The sequence below is a fragment of the Mauremys mutica genome, chromosome 1 (genome assembly GCF_020497125.1).
Source record: "Mauremys mutica isolate MM-2020 ecotype Southern chromosome 1, ASM2049712v1, whole genome shotgun sequence".
Taxonomy (NCBI): domain Eukaryota; kingdom Metazoa; phylum Chordata; order Testudines; family Geoemydidae; genus Mauremys; species Mauremys mutica.
The window spans coordinates 163,229,085-163,251,102 of NC_059072.1; the positions used below are offsets into that span (position 1 = coordinate 163,229,085).

Here is a 22,018-nt window from a genome sequence, read left to right on the forward strand (position 1 = left end):
ATGAAGAGATCCTGGCTGTCGGGGAAAGCAGTATTGTAACCGCTGTCGCCTGCCTCGTCCTCCACAAACCCTTCCTCATCTTCCCCATCGGCGAACATCGCCGAGAAACTGCCCCTCGACACTATCCCATCCTCAGAGTCCACGGTCACTGGTGGGGCAGTGGTGGCAGACCCACCGAGAATGGCATGCAGTGCCTCGTAGAAGCGGGATGTCTGGGGCTGGGCTCCGGAGCGTCCGTTTGCCGCTTTGATTTTTTGGTAGCCTTGTCTCAGGTCCTTGATTTTCACGCGGCACTGCGTTGCATCCCGGCTGTATCCTCTGAGTGCCATGGCTTTGGAGACCTTCTCATAGGTCTTTGCTTTCCGTTTTTTGGAGCGCAGCTCCGAAAGCACAGACTCATCGTCCCACACAGCGATCAGATCCAAGACTTCCCGGTCAGTCCATGCTGGGGCCCTCTTTCTACTCTGAGATTGCATGGACTCCTCTGCTGGAGAGCTCTGCATCGCTGCCAGTGCTGCTGAGCTTGCCACGACGTCCACACAGGAAATGAGATTCAAACTGGCCAGACAGGAAAAGGAATTCAAATTTTCCCGGTGCTTTTCCTGTATGGCTGATCAGAACATCTGAGCTCGGACTGCTGTCCAGAGCGTCAACAGAGTGGTGCAGTGTGGGATAGCTCCCGGAGCTAGTAAGTTCGATTTGCATCCACACCTAGCCTAATTCGACATAGCCATGTCGAATTTAGCGCTACTCCCCTTGTCGGGGTGGAGTACTGAATTCGAACTAAAGAGCCCTCTAGGTCGAATTAAATGGCTTCCTGGTGTGGACGGGTGCACGGTTAATTCGAATTAACGCTGCTAAATTCGAATTAAAGTCCTAGTGTAGACCAGGCCTTAGACTGCCTGCAGAATCAGGAGAACATCACCACATCATTGGTTTACACGCAGGTCATATTTGGAAGGCTAGTTTTGTAATCAGGAGGCCTAGAAACTTACTTTAAAAAAACCCCAAATCTGTGCAATCTTGATATGCCATCAAGGCCACAAAAATACATCAGATTGGCTAGATCCAACCCACAGGTTAGGTGTTTGACATCAATAATGCCCGATATTGTTCTGGATGTTCAGTAATTGCCCTAACAAGTTCTCTGTACAATTACTGCACAACATGGCTGCTGTACCGTGTTGCCATGCTGACAACTCACCAATCTACCTCTCTCCTAACTAAAATCTCAGCCTCTGTCTCTCTGACATCTTCTCATGGATGTCCAGACAACAGCTTAAACAGAACTCCTAATTATCTGCCCCCCCCCAGCTCTCCCTCTGCCCTCCTTTCTTGATCACTGGGGACAACACCACAGTCCTCCCTGTCATTCAGGCCCATAACCTGGGTGCTATCTTTGACTCAGCCCTTTCTCTAGATCCTCACATCCAGACTGTGTCAAACTGTGGCTGATTCTTTCTCTGCATAACATCTCTAAGACATGGCCTCTCCTATTTACCCACACAGCTAAAACTCATCTAGGCTCTCATCATCTCACTTCCTGATTACAACAGCCTCTTCTTTGACCTTGACAAATTCAGTCTCGCCCTGCTCATATCCATTCAGAACGATGCTGCAGAGATCATTCTCCTAGCTCATCACTTGGACCCTGTTACTCCTTTCTTTGCATCCCTCCACTGGCTCCCCCTTTTCTATTGAAACATAAGCTGCTTGTCTGCACTTGCAAGGACTTTCACACTCTACTCCCACCCCACCCATCGATCATGTCTCATATGTTACCGAGATGTCAGCTCTTGCTTCAGCTCTGCCAATGATGCCAGCTTCCATCACCCACTTGTTCAAATTTCAAACAAGCACCTTTGTGCTTTCTCCCATGCTGCCCCTCCCACTTGGAAGGAACCTCCACAAAGCTACCTCATTATCCTTCTGGAAATCCCTGCTTAAAACTCTCCTCTGCAAAGTCACCCATAAAAGTCTTGACAAGGGTTAGGCTGCTGGTATGCTGGGACCACTGCCCATCATGCAGAACAGTATTGTCTCATTGTTCCCTTGTGCTCCCCCACTTATTGTCTCTTATCTTATACTTAGCTTGTAATCTCTTTGGGGCTATCTTTTTGTTTTGTGTTCATATAGCGTCTAGCACAATGGGGTCATGGGCCATCATTGGGTCTGGTAGGCACTACCACAATATAATAAACAATAATATAAGTAAATATTGCAGTGCACAATACTGGTGGTGCAAAGACTTTATACTGTATGCTGCCAGTGAATGGGGCACATTGCATATAATTGTACAGCTCATTTTTAGCAAGTGATGATATTACACTGAGTGCTGCTAGTGAGGATCGGGGTATTTCACTGCAAATTGCCACTGGTGCAGCTAGTAATTCAGTTTTATACTGAACAATCCTCTTTTTTATCTGGTTTGTGCCCTGTCTGCTACTGAGACAAAACAGGGTGTGGCTTTGTCTGGTACTGGATGGGGAATGCCATTTTGAACAGTCCTCTTCTCTGTCCCTGTTGGCATGACCTTGTGCTCATGATACATATAAGGTCACACTAGAAGGGCATGGAGGCATGCTCTTGGAAATGGCATCCCCCATGCAGCATGACCTTGCACACACCGTGCATACAAGGTAGGGTTGCCAATTTTGGTTGGATGTATTCTTGGAGGTTTCATCACATGACATATTCTTTAATTCAAGATTATTCTTTAATTCCTGGAGACTCCAGGACAATCCTGGAGGATTACTATGACAAGGTCATGCTGGTGGGGGGAGGGGAGCATCATGCAGGCAGAGGTGGGCCCGTGCTGTTACCCAACGTGCTGGAATGTCTGGTATTCAGGGAACACGTGAACGGCCACTCTACAGTAAGCACAAGATGTACTGCGGGTTATGTGACAGGTCAGTGCCTGGCTGGGTGTGGCATAGCGCAGGCTGGTGTATCCAGGCTATGTCAGAGGCTGCTGTTGGGGATGTGCATGGGCTACGTCATGGGGTGATGTGTCAGGCGCTGGGTTTGCAACATTACCAACCCTTGTGATTTTATTGGAACTATGTGACCCTCTTCTCATTTGACTAGGTGAGAAGTTCAGCTCCTGCCATTTAAAACAGCAAGTTTCTAGCACTTGTGGCCCTGGAGGAAAAAAAACCTGGAAAATCTGATCCTGAGGCTCAAACCGCAGAGGACAAATAAACCAAAAAAAAAAAAGGACCCCGGGATTTAGTCTGTTTCCGCTCACAGGCCTTTCCAGCCAGGCTCCTGAAGGACCCTCCCCAGTCTCCACAGCCAGCGCGCGCCCCATCTCCCTTCCCCCGCCCCCTCCTCTCTTACGTCACAGCATTCCGCCCGCCGTCATTGGCTTGTCCAAGGGGAGGGCCCCTTGCAAACCCGCCCGCCCGCGCGCCCTTCCCGCCCCTGGCCAATGGGGGTAAGTTCGAGCGGCGGCGCTGGGCTGGAGGTGCCTTTGACGGCGCGTGCGGGCCCATGGCGGTTCCTCTGCGCGCGAGCCCCTGGGGCGCCCCGCGCTGAGCCGCGAGCCGCCCCCCGGCGGATGGAAGCGCGGGCTCCCCGGGGCCGCTGCTGGGTGCTGCCCACCGCGCTGCTCTGCCTGTACGGCTTCTTCGCCAGCCTGCGGCCCTCGGAGCCCTTCCTCACCCGCTACCTGCTGGGGCCGGACAAGAACCTCACCGAGACCCAGGTACCGGCCCGCCGGGGGCGCGGGGCTGCTGGGGGGGGGCGCGGGTGTTTGGGGATCTCTGCGCCCCATGCAGGGATCCCCCAAACGACGGATTCACGCAGAGCTCCCGGAACTGCATCTCCCCCCCCCCCCCGCAGAGTATCCCCCTGGGGGGAGTGAGTGAGTGAGTGAGGGCAGCTGTGCACAGCAGCCGCCCCCACCCATGGCACCGCTCAGGCGGTGACTGTCTGAGGGCGGGGGGTTGTAGGGAGACAAAATGGAATCACCCCGGTGGAGTTTGGCCATTGCACCCTCTGCTGCAATGTGACTCCTTGTTAATTTTTTTAAAGCTAGGCTTCAGGGAGGCAGTGGTGCCTACATATTCGCTTGGGGCAGCAAGAGTCAGGACTTCAGCTCTGCCACTGAATCTTTCTATGAACTTGGGAAAATCCCTTAAATGTATGCCTCCCCTTCCCTTTCTGTAAATTGGGGTAATAGCTTTTGTAAAATGCTTCATATCATCCTGTTAAGAGCATTGTATACATTCAATGTATCATTGTTCTGCAGGATGGGGATGGCAGGGGTTAGTAGCGTAAGCTTGTCTTATGTTACCCTCCTAACATGCCTCAACTTGAAGCTGGAGAGAGTAAGGGTATGGCTACACTGGCGATTTGCAGCGCTGGAAAGCCTCCACCAGCGCTGCAATTAGTAAGTGGCCACACCTGCAAGGCACTTCCAGTGCTGCAACTCCCTGGCTGCAGCGCTGGCCGAACACCCCTCTCGGCATGGGGAATAAGGATTCCAGCGCTGGTGCTGCAGCGCTGGTCATCAAGTGTGGCCACACACCAGCGCTGTGATTGGCCTCCAGGGTATAAGGATGTATCCCAGAATGCCTGTTCAGCCACTCTGCTCATCAGGTCAGACTCTACTTCCCTGGCCTCAGGTGACCCGCCCTTTAAATGCCCCGGGAATTTTAAAAATCCCCTTCCTGTTTGCTCAGCCAGGTATGGAATGCAATCAGTGAATCTTTACAGGTGACCATGCCTCCACGTGGCAAACGAGCCCCAGCATGGAGCAATGGCGAGCTGATGGACCTCATCAGTGTTTGGGGGGAGGAATCTGTGCAGGCACAGCTGCGCTCTAGCCGTAAGAATTATGATACCTTTGCCCAGGTATCGAGAGCCATGATGGAAAGGGGCCATGAGCGTGACGCGGTGCAGTGCAGGGTAAAAGTAAAGGAGCTGCGGAGTGCCTATTGCAAAGCACGCGAGGGAAACCGCAGATCCGGCAGTGCCCCCACGACCTGCCGGTTCTTCTTCGAGTGATTGCTCCTATGCATTCCATGTAGGTGTGCGCGCTGCGCGTGCACGGCTCTTCGGAAGATTTTTACCCTAGCAACTCCGGCGGGCCGGCTGGGCGCCCCCTGGAGTGGCGCCGCTATAGCGCAGGATATATACCCCAGCCGGCCCGTCCGCTCCTCAGTTCCTTCTTTCCGCCCGTGACGGCCGTTGGAACAGTGGAGCACAGCTCAGCTGACCTCCACTTCCCTAGCTACTCGTAGTTTTCTCTCGTTCTGTTTATAGTTGTAGTTAACTCTGTTTGTTTATAGAATAGTATAGTGTATTTATTTTACAGGGGTTCGGGTTTATCCCCTTCCCCTCACCCGGGGCCGGGTCCGATGCCCGGTCCACAGGGTTTTCTAATGCTCGGCCGGCCACAAGCCGCTGCCGACAAGAGATCTTCTCCTAAGTGCCTCGAGGGATCTTACCTCACAGATAAGTGCCGCATTTGTGAGGCCCTTAATCCGTGAACAAAGGGGAGCGGGGCTTTCGTTTTAAACAGCTCCTGAGGGAGGCAGCTCTTGCTCCTCCGCTCTCGGTGCCGAGCGCTAGTTAGTTTTCACGGTGCGCTCCCTCGGCACCGGACCGCCGGTGCCGCCAAGGCCTCCTGGCACCACCGTCGCTGACTCCGACGTACCCTCGGCATGGACCCCTCTCCTGGAGGATGAAGAGTTACTCCGGCCAGGCAAGAGCCGTCGAGTCCGGTGCTGGAAAGCTCCCCGGTATGGACCGTGGTCGAGCTCGCTATGAAGCTGCGTCCGAGCCGCCTGCTCCGCAGCCGAGCGCTATGCTCCATCGGATCGCCCGGCACCGATGTCGGCCGCGGCACCGACAATATCCGCACCGTTAACTCCGGCCAGGCAAGAGCCGTCGAGTCAGGTGCCGGAAAGCTCCCCGGTACACACCGTGGTCGAGCTCACCCGGAAGCTGCGCCCGAGCCGCCTGCTCCGCAGGCGAGAGCGATGTTCAGCCGGATCGCCCGGCACCGATGTCTGCCGCGGCACCGACAGTATCCACACCGTTAGCTCCGGCCAGGCAAGAGCCGTCGAGTCCGGTGCTGGTAAGCTCCCCGGTACGGACCGTGGTCGAGCTCGCTAGGAAGCTGCGTCCGAGCCGCCTGCTCCGCAGCCGAGCGCTATGTTCAGCCGGATCGCCCGGCACCGATGTCTGCCGCGGCACCATCAATGTCCGCACCATTAACTCCGGCCAGGCAAGAGCCGTCGAGTCCGGTGCCGGAAAGCTCCCCGGTACGGACCGTGGTCGAGCTCGCCCTGAAGCTGCATCCGGGGTGCCAGCTATGGTCGAGCTCACTATTCCCTCCACGCCGGAGACAGTGTCCACGGCGAGGGGGCTGATTGCAATGACAGCATCTACGCTGCCTCAACCCCCGGCACCGCCGGTGGGGGTTACATAGTCGATGGGCAAGCCTGCCTTGATCAGACCACCCTACCTCGGCACTGCACAGTGGCACCGTTCAGAGTCGCGGTCCCGCAGATGTTCTCGGTCCCGTCACCGATCTAGGTCTCGGCACCGTTCTCCATGTTGGTACCAGTAGTGCTCACGGCACCGGTCAGCATCCCGTTCGCCGGTCCAGGACACTCAGCTCCGATCAAGCCCCAGGCACCGGGACGCTCGTAGCCACTCCTGATCATCGAGCCTCGCACCCTCGGTCGACCGCCCGGCACAGCTTCGGTGGCAGGTCCCGTTCTCGGTACCGGTCTGTCTACCGGTACCGATCCCTGGTGCCGCATCGAGCGACGTCAGTTACAGACGGAGACTCTACCAAGAGCTTTCAGCTCCTCCAGGGCCATCCAGCCACGCATCAGTGTCGTCCCGTGCGGACACTTCATATGCGTAGCACTCTGTTTTCCGATGTGCCCTCCAGAGTCTTCCAGGAGACCTATCAGTGGGCATTCTGGACGCCATGGGTGTACTACCACGCCAGAGGCGTACCGGTGATCCCATCTTGCTCCGTTCCCTCCGAGCTCTGGGTGCCAGAGGTGACAATTAGTCGTACCCGTCCGACCGGTACAGAGCAACCCCCGGTTCGGCACCGGGCTCCCAGATCCCACCGGATCAGGAGGTTGTCCAGGAGCTCGAGCCCACACAGGACCCGCTTGTCCCGGGCCTGTCTTCTTCCTCCTCCCCAGATGAGGCGAGGGCAGGAACATACCCCTCCGGCCCTCCTCTAATCGAAATGCGACCAGCCCCTAAATCCAAAGAGGCTGGGCGTGTGGTCTTACTGGGCCATAAGATGTACCCGGAGGGGGCCCTGCAACTTCGTGTAGCGAACCAGCAAGCCCTGCTTATCCGCTACTGTGGGTGGCGGTGGGCAAATTTACAGAGTCGGTTCTTCGGAACTCCCGTCAAGAGTTCGATGCCCTCCTGCAGCAAAGGACGGAGCTGGAGAGAGCTTCCCTCCAGGCCTCGTTGGACGCAGCTGACTCCGCTGCCATGACTCTGGCCTCGGGTGTTGCCACGCGGCGCGTTTCAGGGCTCCATTTATCGAGCCTTCCCTCGCAGCTGCGGCACGCTATACAGATCTTGCCCTTCAGTGGCACAGGCCTGTTCTCTGACAACACTGGGCCTAGGCTGCAGAACCTAAAGGGCAGCAGGGTCACTTTGCGCTCTCTCTCTCTCTCTCTCTCTCTCTCGGCATACACATGCCGGTAATTCAGCGCCGACGTTTCCGTCATCAGCCTCCGCTCTTACCCTGCGCCTTGATAAGGTCAGGACATGGCCAGCGGGCGTGGCTTACACGGTCGTGGCCATCAATCCGCACCCCAAAGGAGCCAGAATTAGGGTCCTTCTGACCACCAATGGGGCAAAAGCCTACCCATCCTCGCCCCTCCTAAGGACCCCTCTCACGAGCGATTCCTCTGGCAAGAGGTGCGGACGCTCCTCCTCATCGGAGCTATACAGGAGGTACCTAAGGGCGAAGCCTATTCCCCTAAGCGAAGGGAGGTCTCAGACCTATCCTAGGCCTGCAGGAACTCAACAAGTCACGATGCAGATGAGTTCCACATGGTACCCAGGGCGACCGTCATCCCATCCTGGGATCCCGGAGACTGGTACGCCGCCCTCGATATGAAGGGCGCGTGTTTTTCACGTTGCCATTTCTCTTCCACACAGAAGGTACCCTCGGTTTGGGGCCTACCATCGTTATTCCCAGTATACGGCCCTCCCGGTTGGCCTCTATACAGCCCAGGGGTATTCAAGGTGCATGGCTGTTCTTCGCCACCGTCTGATACACGTTCTCCGTATTTAGACGAGTGGCTCATTCGAAGAACCCCCAGGCCCAAAGTACCAGTCATGTGGGCATCGACACGAACCTTTTCCTGTGTCTAGGCCTGATGATCAATAGTAAAATCCACTCTGATTCCCATATAGGGAAGGGAATTCATTGGGGCCGTCCTGGACTCCAGACTCGCCAGAGCCTGCTTTCCTCAGCCTTGGTTTCAGGCGAGGGTAACAATTGTACAAGGTCTACGGACCTTCCCGCCAACTTGGGCTCGCTCTTGCCTCGGTTTCCTGAGTCACATGGCTGTCTACACGTTTGCAACTAAACATACCAGGCTTTGCCTCTGTTCACTCCAATCGTGGCTCACCTGGGGGTGCCACCCGGGCACAGATGGCATACTCGTGGTCGTCTCGTTTCCCCCGAGCAGCCTAGGCTCCCTTGACCGGGAGTCGGCGTCCTCCCCGGTGTATCCGGGGATGCTGTTTCATTCACCCCTCGGGGTCCCTCATGACAGACAGCCCATCTCTCGGCTGGGTGCGCACCTGGTGTAGTTTCGCACTCACGGCCTTCGGTCAGCGCAAGAGCTGGCCTTACACATCAATGTCCGAGACCTGAGAGCAGTCTGCCTTGTGTACCAGGCGATTCAGCTGGCGGATCGTCTCAGCAGATCCTTCCTGTCTCACAAGTGGTGGTTTCCTCCTGTCTTTATCTATTCCGTTTTCCAGAAGTGGGTCTTTCCCCGCATAGCCCTCCTCGCTTTCGCGAGAACGGAAAGAGAGAGAGAAATTCTCCTCGTTCCAAGGCCTCTCCCCAGGCTCGGTCTTGGAGGATTTTCCTGATGCCATGGATCAGCCATCTGCCGTACGCTGTCCACTGTCCCCGCTGGTTCACAAGGTCCTGCTCAAACTCCGCAGGGACAGAGCGCCCCTGATCGGGTTCGCTCCAGTGTAACCTGGGCAGCACTGGCACACCATGTTGCTACACCTGTCGGTAGCAACCCTCTTGGCACAGATCCCATGACGCGGAATCACGACAACCTTCACCACCCGCTCTTGTAATCCCTGCACCTCACAGCAGGACTCCTGCGTGGCTAAACCAATCCGAGTTACGTTGTTCGGCCTCGGTTCTACGGGATTCTCCGGGGTGGTAGAAAATCGTCCATTCGGTTGAAGTATCTGGCCGAGTGGAAGCGTTTCTCATGCTGCTCCGAAACGCGCAATGTTTCTCCCGCCGAGATCCTGCTCCATTCCATCTGGTTCCTCAGGGCTTGGAGCGTTTATACACCCCCCCCCCCCCAGTGGGGCCCCGCCATAAACCTGGCTCTTCAATCTGGTTCTACCCAGTTTTATGACTGCCCTATTCGAGCCAATGTCAACATGCTCATTGATATAACTGTCCTGCAAGGCAGTTTCCTGTAGTCTTTCCTGCGGCCACACGAGTCTCCGAGCTTCAGACTCTCACAATAGGCCCAAGGTATACTGTGTTCCTCAAGGACAAGGGCAGTTATTACCACGTCCGACCTGCCTCCCTAAGGAGGTGTCGGCCTTTTATATCCACCAGGATATCTTCCTTCCGGTCTTCTTTCCGAAGCCACTCTCTGTGCAAGGAGAGCAACGGTTGCCCTCCTTCGACATCTGCAGGGCGTCCGCAATCTATATCTAGCGGACTCAGCCCTCTCGTAACGCCCCCAAAACCTTCATCGTACCGGCCTACCGGACGAAGGGCATACCTGTCTCCTCCTAGAGGATTTCATCTTCAATGACGTTGTGCATCTGCACCTCCTTCTGTTTCGGCCCATGTGCCATAGAGCCACCTTGCGGCACATTCCGCCAGGGCTCACGCTTCTCAGCTGCCTTCCTGGCTCGCATTCCCTTTCGGGGGATGTGTTGTACACCTATCTGGTCCTCGGTCCACACCTTTGCCTCATTGGTCCGGGAGTCCAGAGCTGTTGCAGCCTCTGGCTTGGCGGTTGCGTTCTGCAACATCTAACTCCGACCCCACCGCCTACGTAAGGCTTGGGAATCACTTACATGGAATGCATAGGAGCAATCACTCGAAGAAGAAAAGACGGTTACTCACCTGTAGTAACTGGTGTTCTTCGAGATGTGTTGCTCCTATCCATTCCAGACCCGCCCTCCTTCCCCACTGTCGGAGTAGCCGGCAAGAAGGAACTGAGGAGCGGACGGGCCGGCTGGGGTATATATCCTGCGCTATAGCGGCGCCACTCCAGGGGGCGCCCAGCCGGCCCGCCGGAGTTGCTAGGGTAAAAATCTTCCGAAGAGCCGTGCACGCGCGGCGCGCACACCTACATGGAATGGATAGGAGCAACACATCTCGAAGAACACCAGTTACTATAGGTGAGTAACCGTCTTTTTTACAAGGAGCTGGATGCGATTTATGGGGGTGACCCCTCTGTAAATCCAAGGACCACGATGGACAGTTCAGAGCCGGTAGAGGAGGGGGAGGGGGAGGCAGACAGTGAGGCTACTGTGGTGGGGGAAGCCAGCCCGGAGGAGGCATGCAGTCAGGAGCTCTTCTCAAGCCAGGAGGAAGCTAGCCAGTCGCAGTCCCTGGAACTTGGTGCAGAAGAATCACAGGAGCAGGTCCCAGGTAAGCAGCTTTTATTGCAATGCAAAGGTTTTGGGAGAGTAGGGGGGATGGTATGGCTGCATGCCTGCATGCCTAGACATGGAATATCCCATTGATGTGGTCTATCACGTCGCAGTAATCTGCCTCTGTAATCTCTTCAAAAGTTTCTGCAAGAGCATAGGCAATTCGCGTGACCAAGTTTAAAGGGAGAGCCATTGTGGTCCCTGTCCCATTCAGGCTAACACATCCGCGCCACTGTTCCAGGAGGGGTGGGGGAACCATGCTTGCACAGAGGCACGCTGCATAAGGACCCGGGCGGAATCCGCATTGTTGTAGGAGACCCTCCCTTGCTTCTTTGGTAACCCGCAGAAGGGAGATATCTTCCAGTATTAACTCCTGTGGGAAATGGAGGGAGTGTTTCAGTGCTGGTTTCCCCAACTGCATAGCACGGCAGGCAGGAACCCCAGGAACCCCAGGGTTAATTCCTGAGAGGTGCTGCGTTTAACAAAGCACCAGCACCCTGCTCGAGCACACCGCGGAAGGAAACCCCAGGGTTAATTCCTGAGGGAGATGGAGGTGCTGCGTTTAACAAAGCACCAGCACCCTGCTTGAGCACACCGCGGAAGGAAACCCCAGGGTTAATTACCATTACCATTTCTGGGAGGCTGTGAATTCTCTAGCAGTTGCTGAAATGTGTGAGGAATGCTTGTGAGACTTTAAAATAACTTCAGATTATACACAATGGAAGCTCTCTTAAAATGTATCATTTGCTGCATTTTTACAGTGACCTTGAGTAGTCCTGGGCCAGTCTTATCAGTGACTGAAAGAAAGCTGCAAAACCTGAGGAGGAAACCGAACAAGAGCAAAGAAGAACTGGTGAAGGCAGTTATGAATCAGTGTGCAACAGAGAATAAAAATGCCCAGGAATGGAGAGAAAAGATGCATCACTGGAGGCAAACAGAAAGCAGGAGAAAGGCGTTGACGCTGAAGAAAACCACGAGGCAGCTTATAAACCTCATTGCGCGCCAAACAGACTGTATGCAGTCACTGGTAGCAATGCAGGCAGAGCACTACCGTGCCAAACCCCCACCCTCCCAAACCTCTTTCCCCTATGCACCAATGTCAGCTCCAAGTCCCGTTCCCCAGCATCCAGGTTCTTACCTACACCATCACCAGCTGCCCCCGACACCTGTACGGTCACCTATGAGCCCAGAGAACTACGACCCTTACCCTCTGCACTCAACCCCCATCACCATGCAACAGTACAATCCTGAGGTGCACAGCACTCCTGGCAGTACATATGAAAAACTATGAATGTACAGTTCAACAACCAACCCCCCTGCCCGTGTACTTCCTTTTTTTTTAAATAAATGATTTCTTTGATTATGAATCAGTTTTTATTATTGCATAAAGTGAAAGATAACAAACCCCAATGAAAACACAGGTAACAAACATCAAGGAAAACACAGGCACTTAAAAGCACTGTAACCAGTGCACGTCACTACTGGTCAAGGCAAAAAAAACATTACTGTTGGCTTTCAGCCTCAAATTTCTCCCTCAAGGCATCCCTAATCCTTGTTGCCCTGTGGTGGGCGTCTCTAGTAGCCCTGCTGTCTGGCTGTGCAAATTCAGCCTCCAGGACTTGCACCTCGTTGGTCCATGCCTGGCTGAATGCTTCACCCTTCCCTTCACAAATATTGTGGAGGGTACAGCACGCGGATATAACCGCAGGGATGCTGCTTTCCCCCAAGTCTAGCTTCCCATATAGACATCTCCAGCGAGCTTTTAAACGGCCAAAAGCACACTCCACAGTCATTCGGCATCGGCTCAGCCTGTAGTTGAAACGGTCCTGGCTCCTGTTCAGCTTCCCTGTATATGGTTTCATGAGCCAAGGCATTAATGGGTAAGCGGGGTCCCCAAGGATCACAATGGGCATTTCAACGTCCCTTACTGTGATCTTTCGGTCTGGGAAAAATGTACCTTCCTGCATCTTCCTGAACAGGCCCCTGTTCCGAAAGATGCGTGCATCATGCACTTTTCCAGGCCAGCCTGTGTAAATATCAATGAAACGCCCACGGTGATCCACAAGCGCCTGGAGAACCATAGAGAAATACCCCTTGCGATTAATGTACTCGTAGGCTAGGTAGGGTGGTGCCAGAATAGGAATATGCGTCCCATCTATTGCCCCTCCACAGTTAGGGAAACCCATTTCTGAAAAGCCATCCACAATGTCCTGCACGTTCCCCACAGTCACGGTTCTCCTCAGCAGGATGCGATTAATGGCCCTGCAAACTTGCATCAACACGATTCCAACGGTCGACTTTCCCACCCCAAACTGGTTCCCGACCGACCGGTAGCTGTCTGGAGTTGCCAGCTTCCACATTGCAATAGCCATCCGCTTTTCCACCGTCAGGGCAGCTCTCAATCTTGTGTCCTTGCGCCGCAGGGTGGGGGCGAGCTCAGCACACAGTCCCATGAAAGTGGCTTTTCTCATACGAAAGTTCTGCAGCCACTGCTCGTCATCCCAGACTTCCATGACAATGTGATCCCACCACTCACTGCTTGTCTCACGAGTCCAAAAGCGGCGTTCCACGGTGCTGAGCATTTCTGTTACCGCCACAAGCAATTTCATGTCACCCGCTTTAGGCAAATCCATATCATCATCGGAATCCTCACTGTCACTTTGGAGCTGAAGGAATAGCTCAACTGCCAAACGTGATGTGCTGGCGACAGTCAGCAGCAAATTCCTCAGCAGCTCAGGCTCCATTTCACAGCGTGCTGCACTCACAAATGGCAAGAAACGTGGACGGCGAAAGTGTGACTGCTGGGAAGTGAAGCGATGCACCACGGGGCGTTGGAACAGGAAGCGGAATGACCCACACACTTCCTTCCCCTTCCCACAATACTCAGCGCCAAAATGGCGCCAAAACGGGATGAGGTGCTCTGTGGGATAGCTGCCCACAATGCACCTCTCAGTACAGCGCTGGAAATGCTGCCAATGTGGCCACACTGCAGCGCTGGTAGCTGTCAGTGTGGCCACACTGCAGCGCTGGCCCTGCACAGCTGGACGACCAGCGCTGCAAACTACCAGCGCTGCAAACCGTAAGTGTAGCCATAGCCTATGGCTAGGTCTTTCTCTACCCCCCAGGTGGGTTTTATAAGCAGTGAGATAGCTGTCACTGATTTGTAGGAAATGCCTGTATTCCTGGTGGATTTTGGTTTTATGTAACCTTGGTCCACCCCCCACAATTGGAAGTGCCAGAGTACAAATTGAGAGTAGCTGTTATTGGGAAGAAAATCTTCATGGGAGGACCTGCTCTCCCAAAATCCTAATGTCCATGGCCTAAAAATTAGCAGTTTAAAGGGACACCGTCACATGTCACACTTCTGTCTGAAAATGTATGCACTATAATTCTAAATTACACTTAAGATTGCTATAAATATTTACAGGGAATTATTGCAATGTAGGGCAGGAAGAAACCTAGAGAGGTAATCTAGTAGTCCATCCCCCTATGCCAGGGGTGGTAATTTTTTGTCAAGATCCAAATTTCTTGGTCAAAATATAGTTGAGGTCCAGACTCTAGAGAAAATAATACAAAAATAATAACAATTATCATGATAGATAAATAAGATTTAGCGGTCTGTTCAAAAGCATCTGGTGATCTGAATTTGGAACGTGGTCTGCCTATTAGCTACCCCTGCCCTACGCTGGGGTAGGAACAAGTATTCCTAGTCCATTCTTCTTTAGCCTGTTCTTAAAGACCTCTAGTGACAGGGATTCCACAAATCTGTGGTGATCTATTCAAGGTCAGTGACCCTTATTTGTGATCTGCTATATCCCCCAGATCTTTTCCTCCAGTTCTACTGCTTAATTATTTATTCCCCATTTTGTGTTTGTGTAACTGATTTTTCCTTCCAAAGTGTAGTGCATGTCTTCATTGAATTTCATCTTGTTGATTTCAGACCGATTCTCTAATTCAGGGGTCCCCAACGTGGTGCCCACAGGCGCCATGGCGTCCGCCGGGGCGTCTAAGTGCACCCGCGTACTGGCTGGTGGACGAGCATCCGCTGAAATGCTGCCGAGAAGCAGTGTCGTCCAGAGGCGTCGGCAGCATTTCGTCCGCAATGCCTCTGGATGACATTGCTGCTTGGCAGCATTTCGGCGGATGCTCATCCGCCAGCATTGGCCTCCGTGGCTCGTTGTCTGGCATGCGCCAGACGAAAAAGGTTGGGGACCACTGCTCTAATTTGTCAAGGTTGTTTTGAATTCTGAACTTGGGCTCCAAAGTGTTTGCAACCCTTCCTGGCTTGGTGTCATCTGCAAATTTTATAAGGATACACTCCACTCCATTAACTAAGTCATTAATTAAAATGTTGAATAGTAATAGCCCCCATGGAGCCTCCTGTGGGACTCCACTAGATAAATCCTGCCTAGTTGTACTGTGAACCATTGATAATTATTCTTTTAGTGCAGTCTTTTAACCAGTTATGCATGCACCTTATAGTGATTTCATCTAGACCACATTTCCTTGGTTTGCTTAGGAGAATGTCATAATGTATAAACATAATGTAGTTTGAGTGTTTGACAGCACTTGGTGTATAGTCAATTTCCCCTTTGTTGGTGTTTATAAAGATATTCTCAACAGGGAACCAGAAAATCCCATACAAATAATCTTAAAAGGAATTTTCTAAAGACTAACTTCAGGGCAGGCTTTTTAACTGATGCACTGATCCAGAATCTATTTTTAAAAAAAAATTGTATGTCAACTGTTTCATGTAGATACTGACCACTATAACTGGTAGTGAATTTGTTACTGATTTAAAGTAAATGTCAGTTGGTGACATGGCAAAGTAGTAAGAGAAGCAAAGTAGAGAAGCAACAGCTACTACTATCTCTTCACTAACGAATGAGCAGTAAAGCATGATCACTTTTTGGTTAATAACATTAATAATAATAATGTTCCTCTTCATTGGAGGAATGAACAAATGTACTAGTTGCAGGACCTCCTGGTTGCAGGACCACTGATCTGTTGTGTGACTTTGGACAAGTCAGTTTCCTTGGATGTAAAATGTATAGTGATTTATAAATATATTATAAAGTAACTTACCCATTTCTGTAAAGTACTCTGTGATCTACACCTGGAAAGCCTTATGCAAGTACTTAAGCAGCTACATAGTAGTCTGATCTGGTAAACAGGTGTTGCATTTCACTAGTGGATGAAAACTACCATATTTGTAAAGCACTCTGGGAATTCTGGGGATGGAAGAACATGTATACATTTAAGATTTTTATTCTAAGTAACCAAACTCAATTCCACTGTTACCTCGTACCACTGTTCCACTGTTACCACTAACTAGAGGTAGAAGGGAGGGATGTTGCATTTGGTTCAGTATATTGTAGAGATCATTTGTTGGCATTGCTGAGAAATGGTTTTACCTGCTGTTTCTTAAATGTGTGTGTTTAGGAATCTTTTTCTTTGAACTTTCAAATACACAGAGTTTACTTTCCCAGGTGATTTGGTTAATGGCTTGCTTTTCTTCTTACAGGTTTTCAATGAAATTTATCCAGTATGGACCTACTCTTATTTGGTGTTGCTGTTTCCTGTATTCCTTGCAACAGACTATCTCAGGTATAAACCTGTAATCCTTCTCCAGGGACTGAGCCTTATAGTGACATGGTTCATGCTGCTCTACGCCCAAGGATTGCTAGCTATTCAGTTCCTCGAGTTCTTCTATGGATTGGTGACTGCTACAGAGATTGCCTATTATTCCTACATCTATAGCATTGTGGATTTGAACTTGTACCAGAAAGTCACCAGCTACTGTCGAAGTGCCACCCTGGTGGGTTACACTGTGGGTTCCATCTGTGGACAGGTTCTGGTATCGGTTGCCAATTGGTCTCTGTTCAGCTTGAATGTCCTCTCACTGACCTCTGTGTCTGTGGCTTTTGCCACAGCTTGGTTTCTGCCAATGCCAAAGAAAAGTCTTTTCTTTCACCACGTCTTGAGAAGCCAGGTCAGTAGGGAGATGAAAGTTCTAGATTGTAAAAATGGAGCTGTCATCCAAGATGATCCTGCCTTAAAAAGGGTCCCTGGGTGGGAAGATATTGAATCGAAAGTTCCCTTAAATGTAGAAGAGCATTCTGCAGAGACACAGGTAAGCCATCCTGTTGTCTTCTATTTTCCTGGAACGTGTCACTATCATGACCACCTTGTATATGTAGTGAACTGTGTGTCTCAATTACCTGACAGCAAAAAGTATCCCTCTCCACCTCCTTACCTATGCATGGCACAGAAAGTGCTTTCCTGGTTTCCTTTTGATCACACAGTATTGTAGTGAAGTGGTTTTCAAACTTTTTTTCTGGGGACCCAATTGAAGAAAATTGTTGATGCCTGGGGATGAAGGGTGTGGGAGGGGGGTGAGTGCTGTAGGGTGGGGCCAGGAATGAGGGGTTCAGGATGTGAGCGAGGGCTCTGGGCTGGGGAAGGGGGTTGGAATATGGGAGGGGGGTCGGGGCTCTGGGCTGGGGGTGTGGGCTCTGAGGTGGGGCGGGGGTGAGGGGTTTGGGGTGCATGAAGAGGTCCTGGGTTTGGGGGGGGCTCAGGGCTGGGGTAGGGGATTGGGCACGGACTTACCTCCGGCAGCTCCTGGTCAGCAGCACAGTGGGGTTGCTAAGGCAGGCTTCTCGCCTGTCCTGGCACCACGGATTGTGCTGTGCCCCGGAAAAAGCCATCAGCAGGCCTGGCTCCTGGGTGGTGTCGGAGCGGGTAGGCATTAGCCTGCCTTACCTGAGCAGCACCACTGATGTCCCAGGGTGCTGAGCAAGGCGACTCAGTGCCTTACATGCCACGATCCAGTACTGGCTCATGACCCGAACTTTGAAAAACACATGTAGTGCATTATTCCTGCAGGTACCTGGTCACTTTATTTAAAATTCTCTAGTGCTTTATATTATCAAAGAGGAAATTCATAAATTCCTATTTAGTTATTTAAGAAATGAAACACTTTTTTGGGGGGGCGGGGAGGGGGTGCCCAAAGTACAGTTAATATACCCCAAGGCATCACAATATGCAGCTTGCAGCTGCCACCTCAGTAACTGAGTGAGGGGGGCGAAACTGAGGAACTATAGAGTTTCATTGCAGGTGAATTTGCTAATCATTTAATCTGGCCAGGAAGATACTGAGTCAGTCAGTACAAGAATTTAGGGTTGTGTGCACTAAGTTCTGATGCAAGCCTGTGGGAGTATTTTACATTTGTCCAGTTGCCCAGTTATATAATTAACTTATTACCACTTGGCATATGTAGTTGCTGTAACTGGATTACAACAAACTTAGTCCTATTTTTTGATCCCGGAAGTATCTTAGAGTACCTTTTGTACTAACTCTGCTGAAATTCTTTAACGAGTGACAATAAATCACAGCAAATGCTCGTGTGTATACACTGTGGTACAGGTATAAGATCAGTAAGTGACAAAGGACTCATTGATAAATAAGTCCTTCAGGAGGGACTTGATATGAGATGGAGAGTTAGCTTGATGAAAAGATGTTAGGAGCTATAGAGGAGAAAACTCTTGCACTGTTGCTGGTGATATTTGTATCACATTCTGAGGGGCAATCCAAACCAGTGAGGGGATGTGTCACTGCTTGCTCTTCAATCTTGGGTCGCTCACAATCAGCCTGCCAGCGTGCAGATCACAGCCCGAGTGTCTGTGTAGTCACAACCCTGGTCCAGCAATTCTGACCCCAGGAGCCTGTCAGGAACATTGCAGTCATACTCTTGCTTCCAGCAGCCTTCATTATTACTTGCAGGTTGACCCCAACACGCTCCCACTCCCAAATTTTCTCCAAAAATATGTTGTTCACTGCCCAGCCCTCTCCTGGACACTCCAGATATTATAGGTCTGTTGCCCAAGTAAGGGGTCAATGTACAACAGTTTGCTACTTGGAGTTACCAAACAATTCAGTTTAAACGCCATATTAGATAAGTCTTAGTTCCCAAAAAGCATTTTATCTTTGTTTCTCTTGTAACCGTTTCTGAGTTTAATGCCTTATATTTGTACTCAAAATCACTTTGTATGTAAAGAAACTTTCTATTCTTTAATTAAAACTAAACAAGCTAGACTTGGCTCAAGGTAAAAACCCCTCCCAAAAGTCCAAAGGTCTGTTCCTTTGTTGTCTTAGGTGAAAAAGAGAGAGAGAGATCCAAGTGTGTATTTGCCCCTCACTTTTATAGTCCAGTCCCTCTTTGAAGTAGATTCTTCTGAGGATTAGCCTTCAAAGCAAAGTTTATGCAAACAGTAAATGTGGATAGGTGGAGTCTGGGGGTGAAGGTGTTCCCATCCTCTGTCTTCTGTCTTGTGTATGCTGAAATGCAGCTTTGCACCATCTCAATGTATATGTAAATGGAGGTAAACACATTCCTTTGTTTAGGACAGACCTGATAACCACTGCTTTCTAGTCACAGCTGCATGGGTTTGATAATGTGCTACCAACATCATACAGGGGGAGTTGGTAACTTGACATATAATGTAGCTACGTACACTTTACCATAATATTATTGATCAGTGAGTTTTTAGTTTTCATGTGATACCTCAAAAAGCATATTTTGTACAAAAATGATTACCCTAGGAGAGGGGGTCTCAAACACGCAGGCCGCATAAGGCCCGCGGGGCTCTTGCGTGTGGCCCGTCAAGTTCCCTCCCAACCCCCCCGCCGCCCCTCTGCCTACCTGCGGGATTGCCCCCTGTGGCGTTGTGAGCCCTGCGCAGATCTCTGAAGCAGCTGGCAGCACGCCCCTTCGGGGAGGGGTGGGGGGTGCAGAGGGCTCCTGCATTGCCTCCTTCCAGGCACTGCCCCCCGCAGCTCCCATTGGCCGGGAACAGGGAACCGCGGCCAATGGGAGCTTCGTGGGAGGTACCTGGAGGAGCGGCAAACGCGCACAGACCCCCTGAGCCCCTCCCCCAGGGGCTGCAGCGACACGGTTCCAGCTGCTTCCTGGAACGGAGCAGCATGGGGCCAGGGCAGGCAGGCAGGGAGCCTGCCCTGGCCCTGGTGCGCGCCGCGGTGACCCCAGAGCCACTCTAGGTAAGTGGCACCGGGCTGGAGCTTGCACCCCAACTCCCTGCCCTGAGCCCCCTGCTGCACTCCTCCTGCACTCCCTGCCCTGAGCCCCCTGCTGCACCCCGCACCCCGACCCTGTGCCGCACCCCTCACCCTCCTGCACCCCGCACACCAACTCCCTGCCCTGAGCCCCCTGCCACACTGTCACCTCCTGCACCTCAACTCCCTGCCCTGTGCCGCACCCCTCCTGCACCTAACTCCCTGTCCTGAGCCCCCTGCCGCATCCCGCACCCCTCCTGCACTCCCTGCCCTGAGCCATCTGCTGCACCCTGACCGCGTGCCGCACCCCTCACCCTCTTGCACCCCACACACCAACTCCCTGCCCTGAGCCCCCTGCCACACCCTGCACCCTTTCTGCACCCCCTGGGGCAGCGTTGGGGTGGGGACTTCGGGGAAGGGGTTGGAATGGGGCGGGGCCTAATGGAAGTGGTAGAGTGGGGGCGGGGCCAGAGGCAGCAAGGGGTGTGTGTCAGTGATGCGTCCCTCGGGTCAATATGCACTAGTCCTCATGTGGCCCTCGTGGTCATTTGAGTTTGAGACCCCTGCACTAGGGTGTGAATACAGGGGTGCATTTGGTCACAACTTTGATCGGGCAGAGACTGATGCTGAATTTGAGGGGAGTATGGAGAGACCAGGTCCATAAGATGGGTTAGAGTAAGTCCATGAAGAGTTTTAATACAAATAAATCACTCATTAGCTGGATCCTGAAGTGAATGGAGAGACAGTGAAGTTAAGTTTGGGGCAAGATTCACAGTAGTACAAGCAAGCACAAGAACTTGGACTATATCACTCTTGCACATGCTGGAAAGCTGAGACGTGAGAAGTCCCTGCAAAAGGGAGTTGCAAGGTAAAATAAAATCCTGCATGAGAATTTCAACAGAGCTAGAGCCAGTGTGGCTATATAATGTGTCAGTCTCCCCAACCAGGTTTCTCTTCAAATATTATCCCTAGCAATGAGTGGAAGGAGGGCAACAATGTTGGGCTTCATTTTAACCAGAAGGGTTTATCCTTTCATAGGCTACCGCTGAGAATTAAACCTATTAACATTCCAGGGAATTACCAATCTAACAGTTTTGCAAGGCCCCTTTACTGAGAGAACTGGAGGAACTGCTGAGCATAGATGAAGGGAAGTCTTTCTTTTATTTTACTGCTTTTAGTGGGATGGGGTGGGAGAGTTCCTGGATCACTCAAGTATATGTAATGGACTGTTGAACAAGTGATCTTGATCAAAAGCCTTCCTCCTTTCTGACCTTCAGCCCAGGGATTTGTTCAGTCAGTCCCACCGGTATCTGGACTATTTGTCCACAGTGGCATCAGCAATAGGATAGCACTTTCCTTGTCAGTTTCACTGACCATTTCATCTAGCAATAGCTGTAAACACCTTCAGAATTCTTCTACTTGGGGGGAAAGGATATGTTGAGGCAGTTGAGTGTGAGCTACCTGAGGCAAGGATCCTGTCTTCCATTGCAGCATACTCAATATGCTGAAAACACTCAGTAATAAAAACATGTCATTCTGTGCCGTTTGAGGGATTTACTGAAAAAATACCAGTTAGTTTAGGGGAAAAAAAAAAAAGTCCTGTAATACAAGAACAAGGAGGCCTTGATGGAGAATCTAAAATAAAGGGAATGCTCTCTGAGATCAACTACAGTCATCTAAGAAGTTAAATTACACCAGATACTTAAATACTGAGGCTCCATTATTATAACATTTTAAAACCAAAGTAGAGCTGAATAACGTTGCTCTATAATGGTTTGCATGTTAAGATAATGGCAGTTGAATCTCAGGAGCATAAACTGATGGCTACAGGGTTTGGAGAAGAATTTTATATCTCCATGTGCAGCATTGTACAATTAAAAACATGTTTAGGGGATCCTGCCTTCTGAAGCATCCAACACCTGCCACTTTGGACCTGAAAAATCAGTGGCTGCTTCCTACATAGCAAATCTGTTCCTTAACTTTCCTACGCCTAAATCCATGCTCTACCTAAAATCCTCTGCTCAGAGCAAGAATAGAAACAGCATCCACTGTTTTGTGCTGATAT

At 51.5% G+C, this 22,018-nt stretch overlaps 1 protein-coding gene across 2 annotated transcripts in view; it reads left to right on the plus strand.

Moving 5' to 3' along the window:
- Positions 1-3,411: 3,411 nt before the first annotated feature.
- The window catches only part of SLC19A2 (solute carrier family 19 member 2), a 29,241-nt gene continuing 10,634 nt past the window's right edge, over positions 3,412-22,018 (plus strand). The window contains exons 1-2 of one of the 2 annotated variants that reach the window (XM_045001692.1): positions 3,412-3,706; positions 16,403-16,870. In XM_045001692.1, the coding sequence (XP_044857627.1) occupies positions 3,431-3,706; positions 16,403-16,870 (744 nt within the window). In that variant the 5' untranslated portion in view covers positions 3,412-3,430. Of the gene's footprint in view, positions 3,707-16,402; positions 17,012-22,018 lie in introns of both variants that reach the window. The other variant, XM_045001691.1, reaches the window with a different exon arrangement.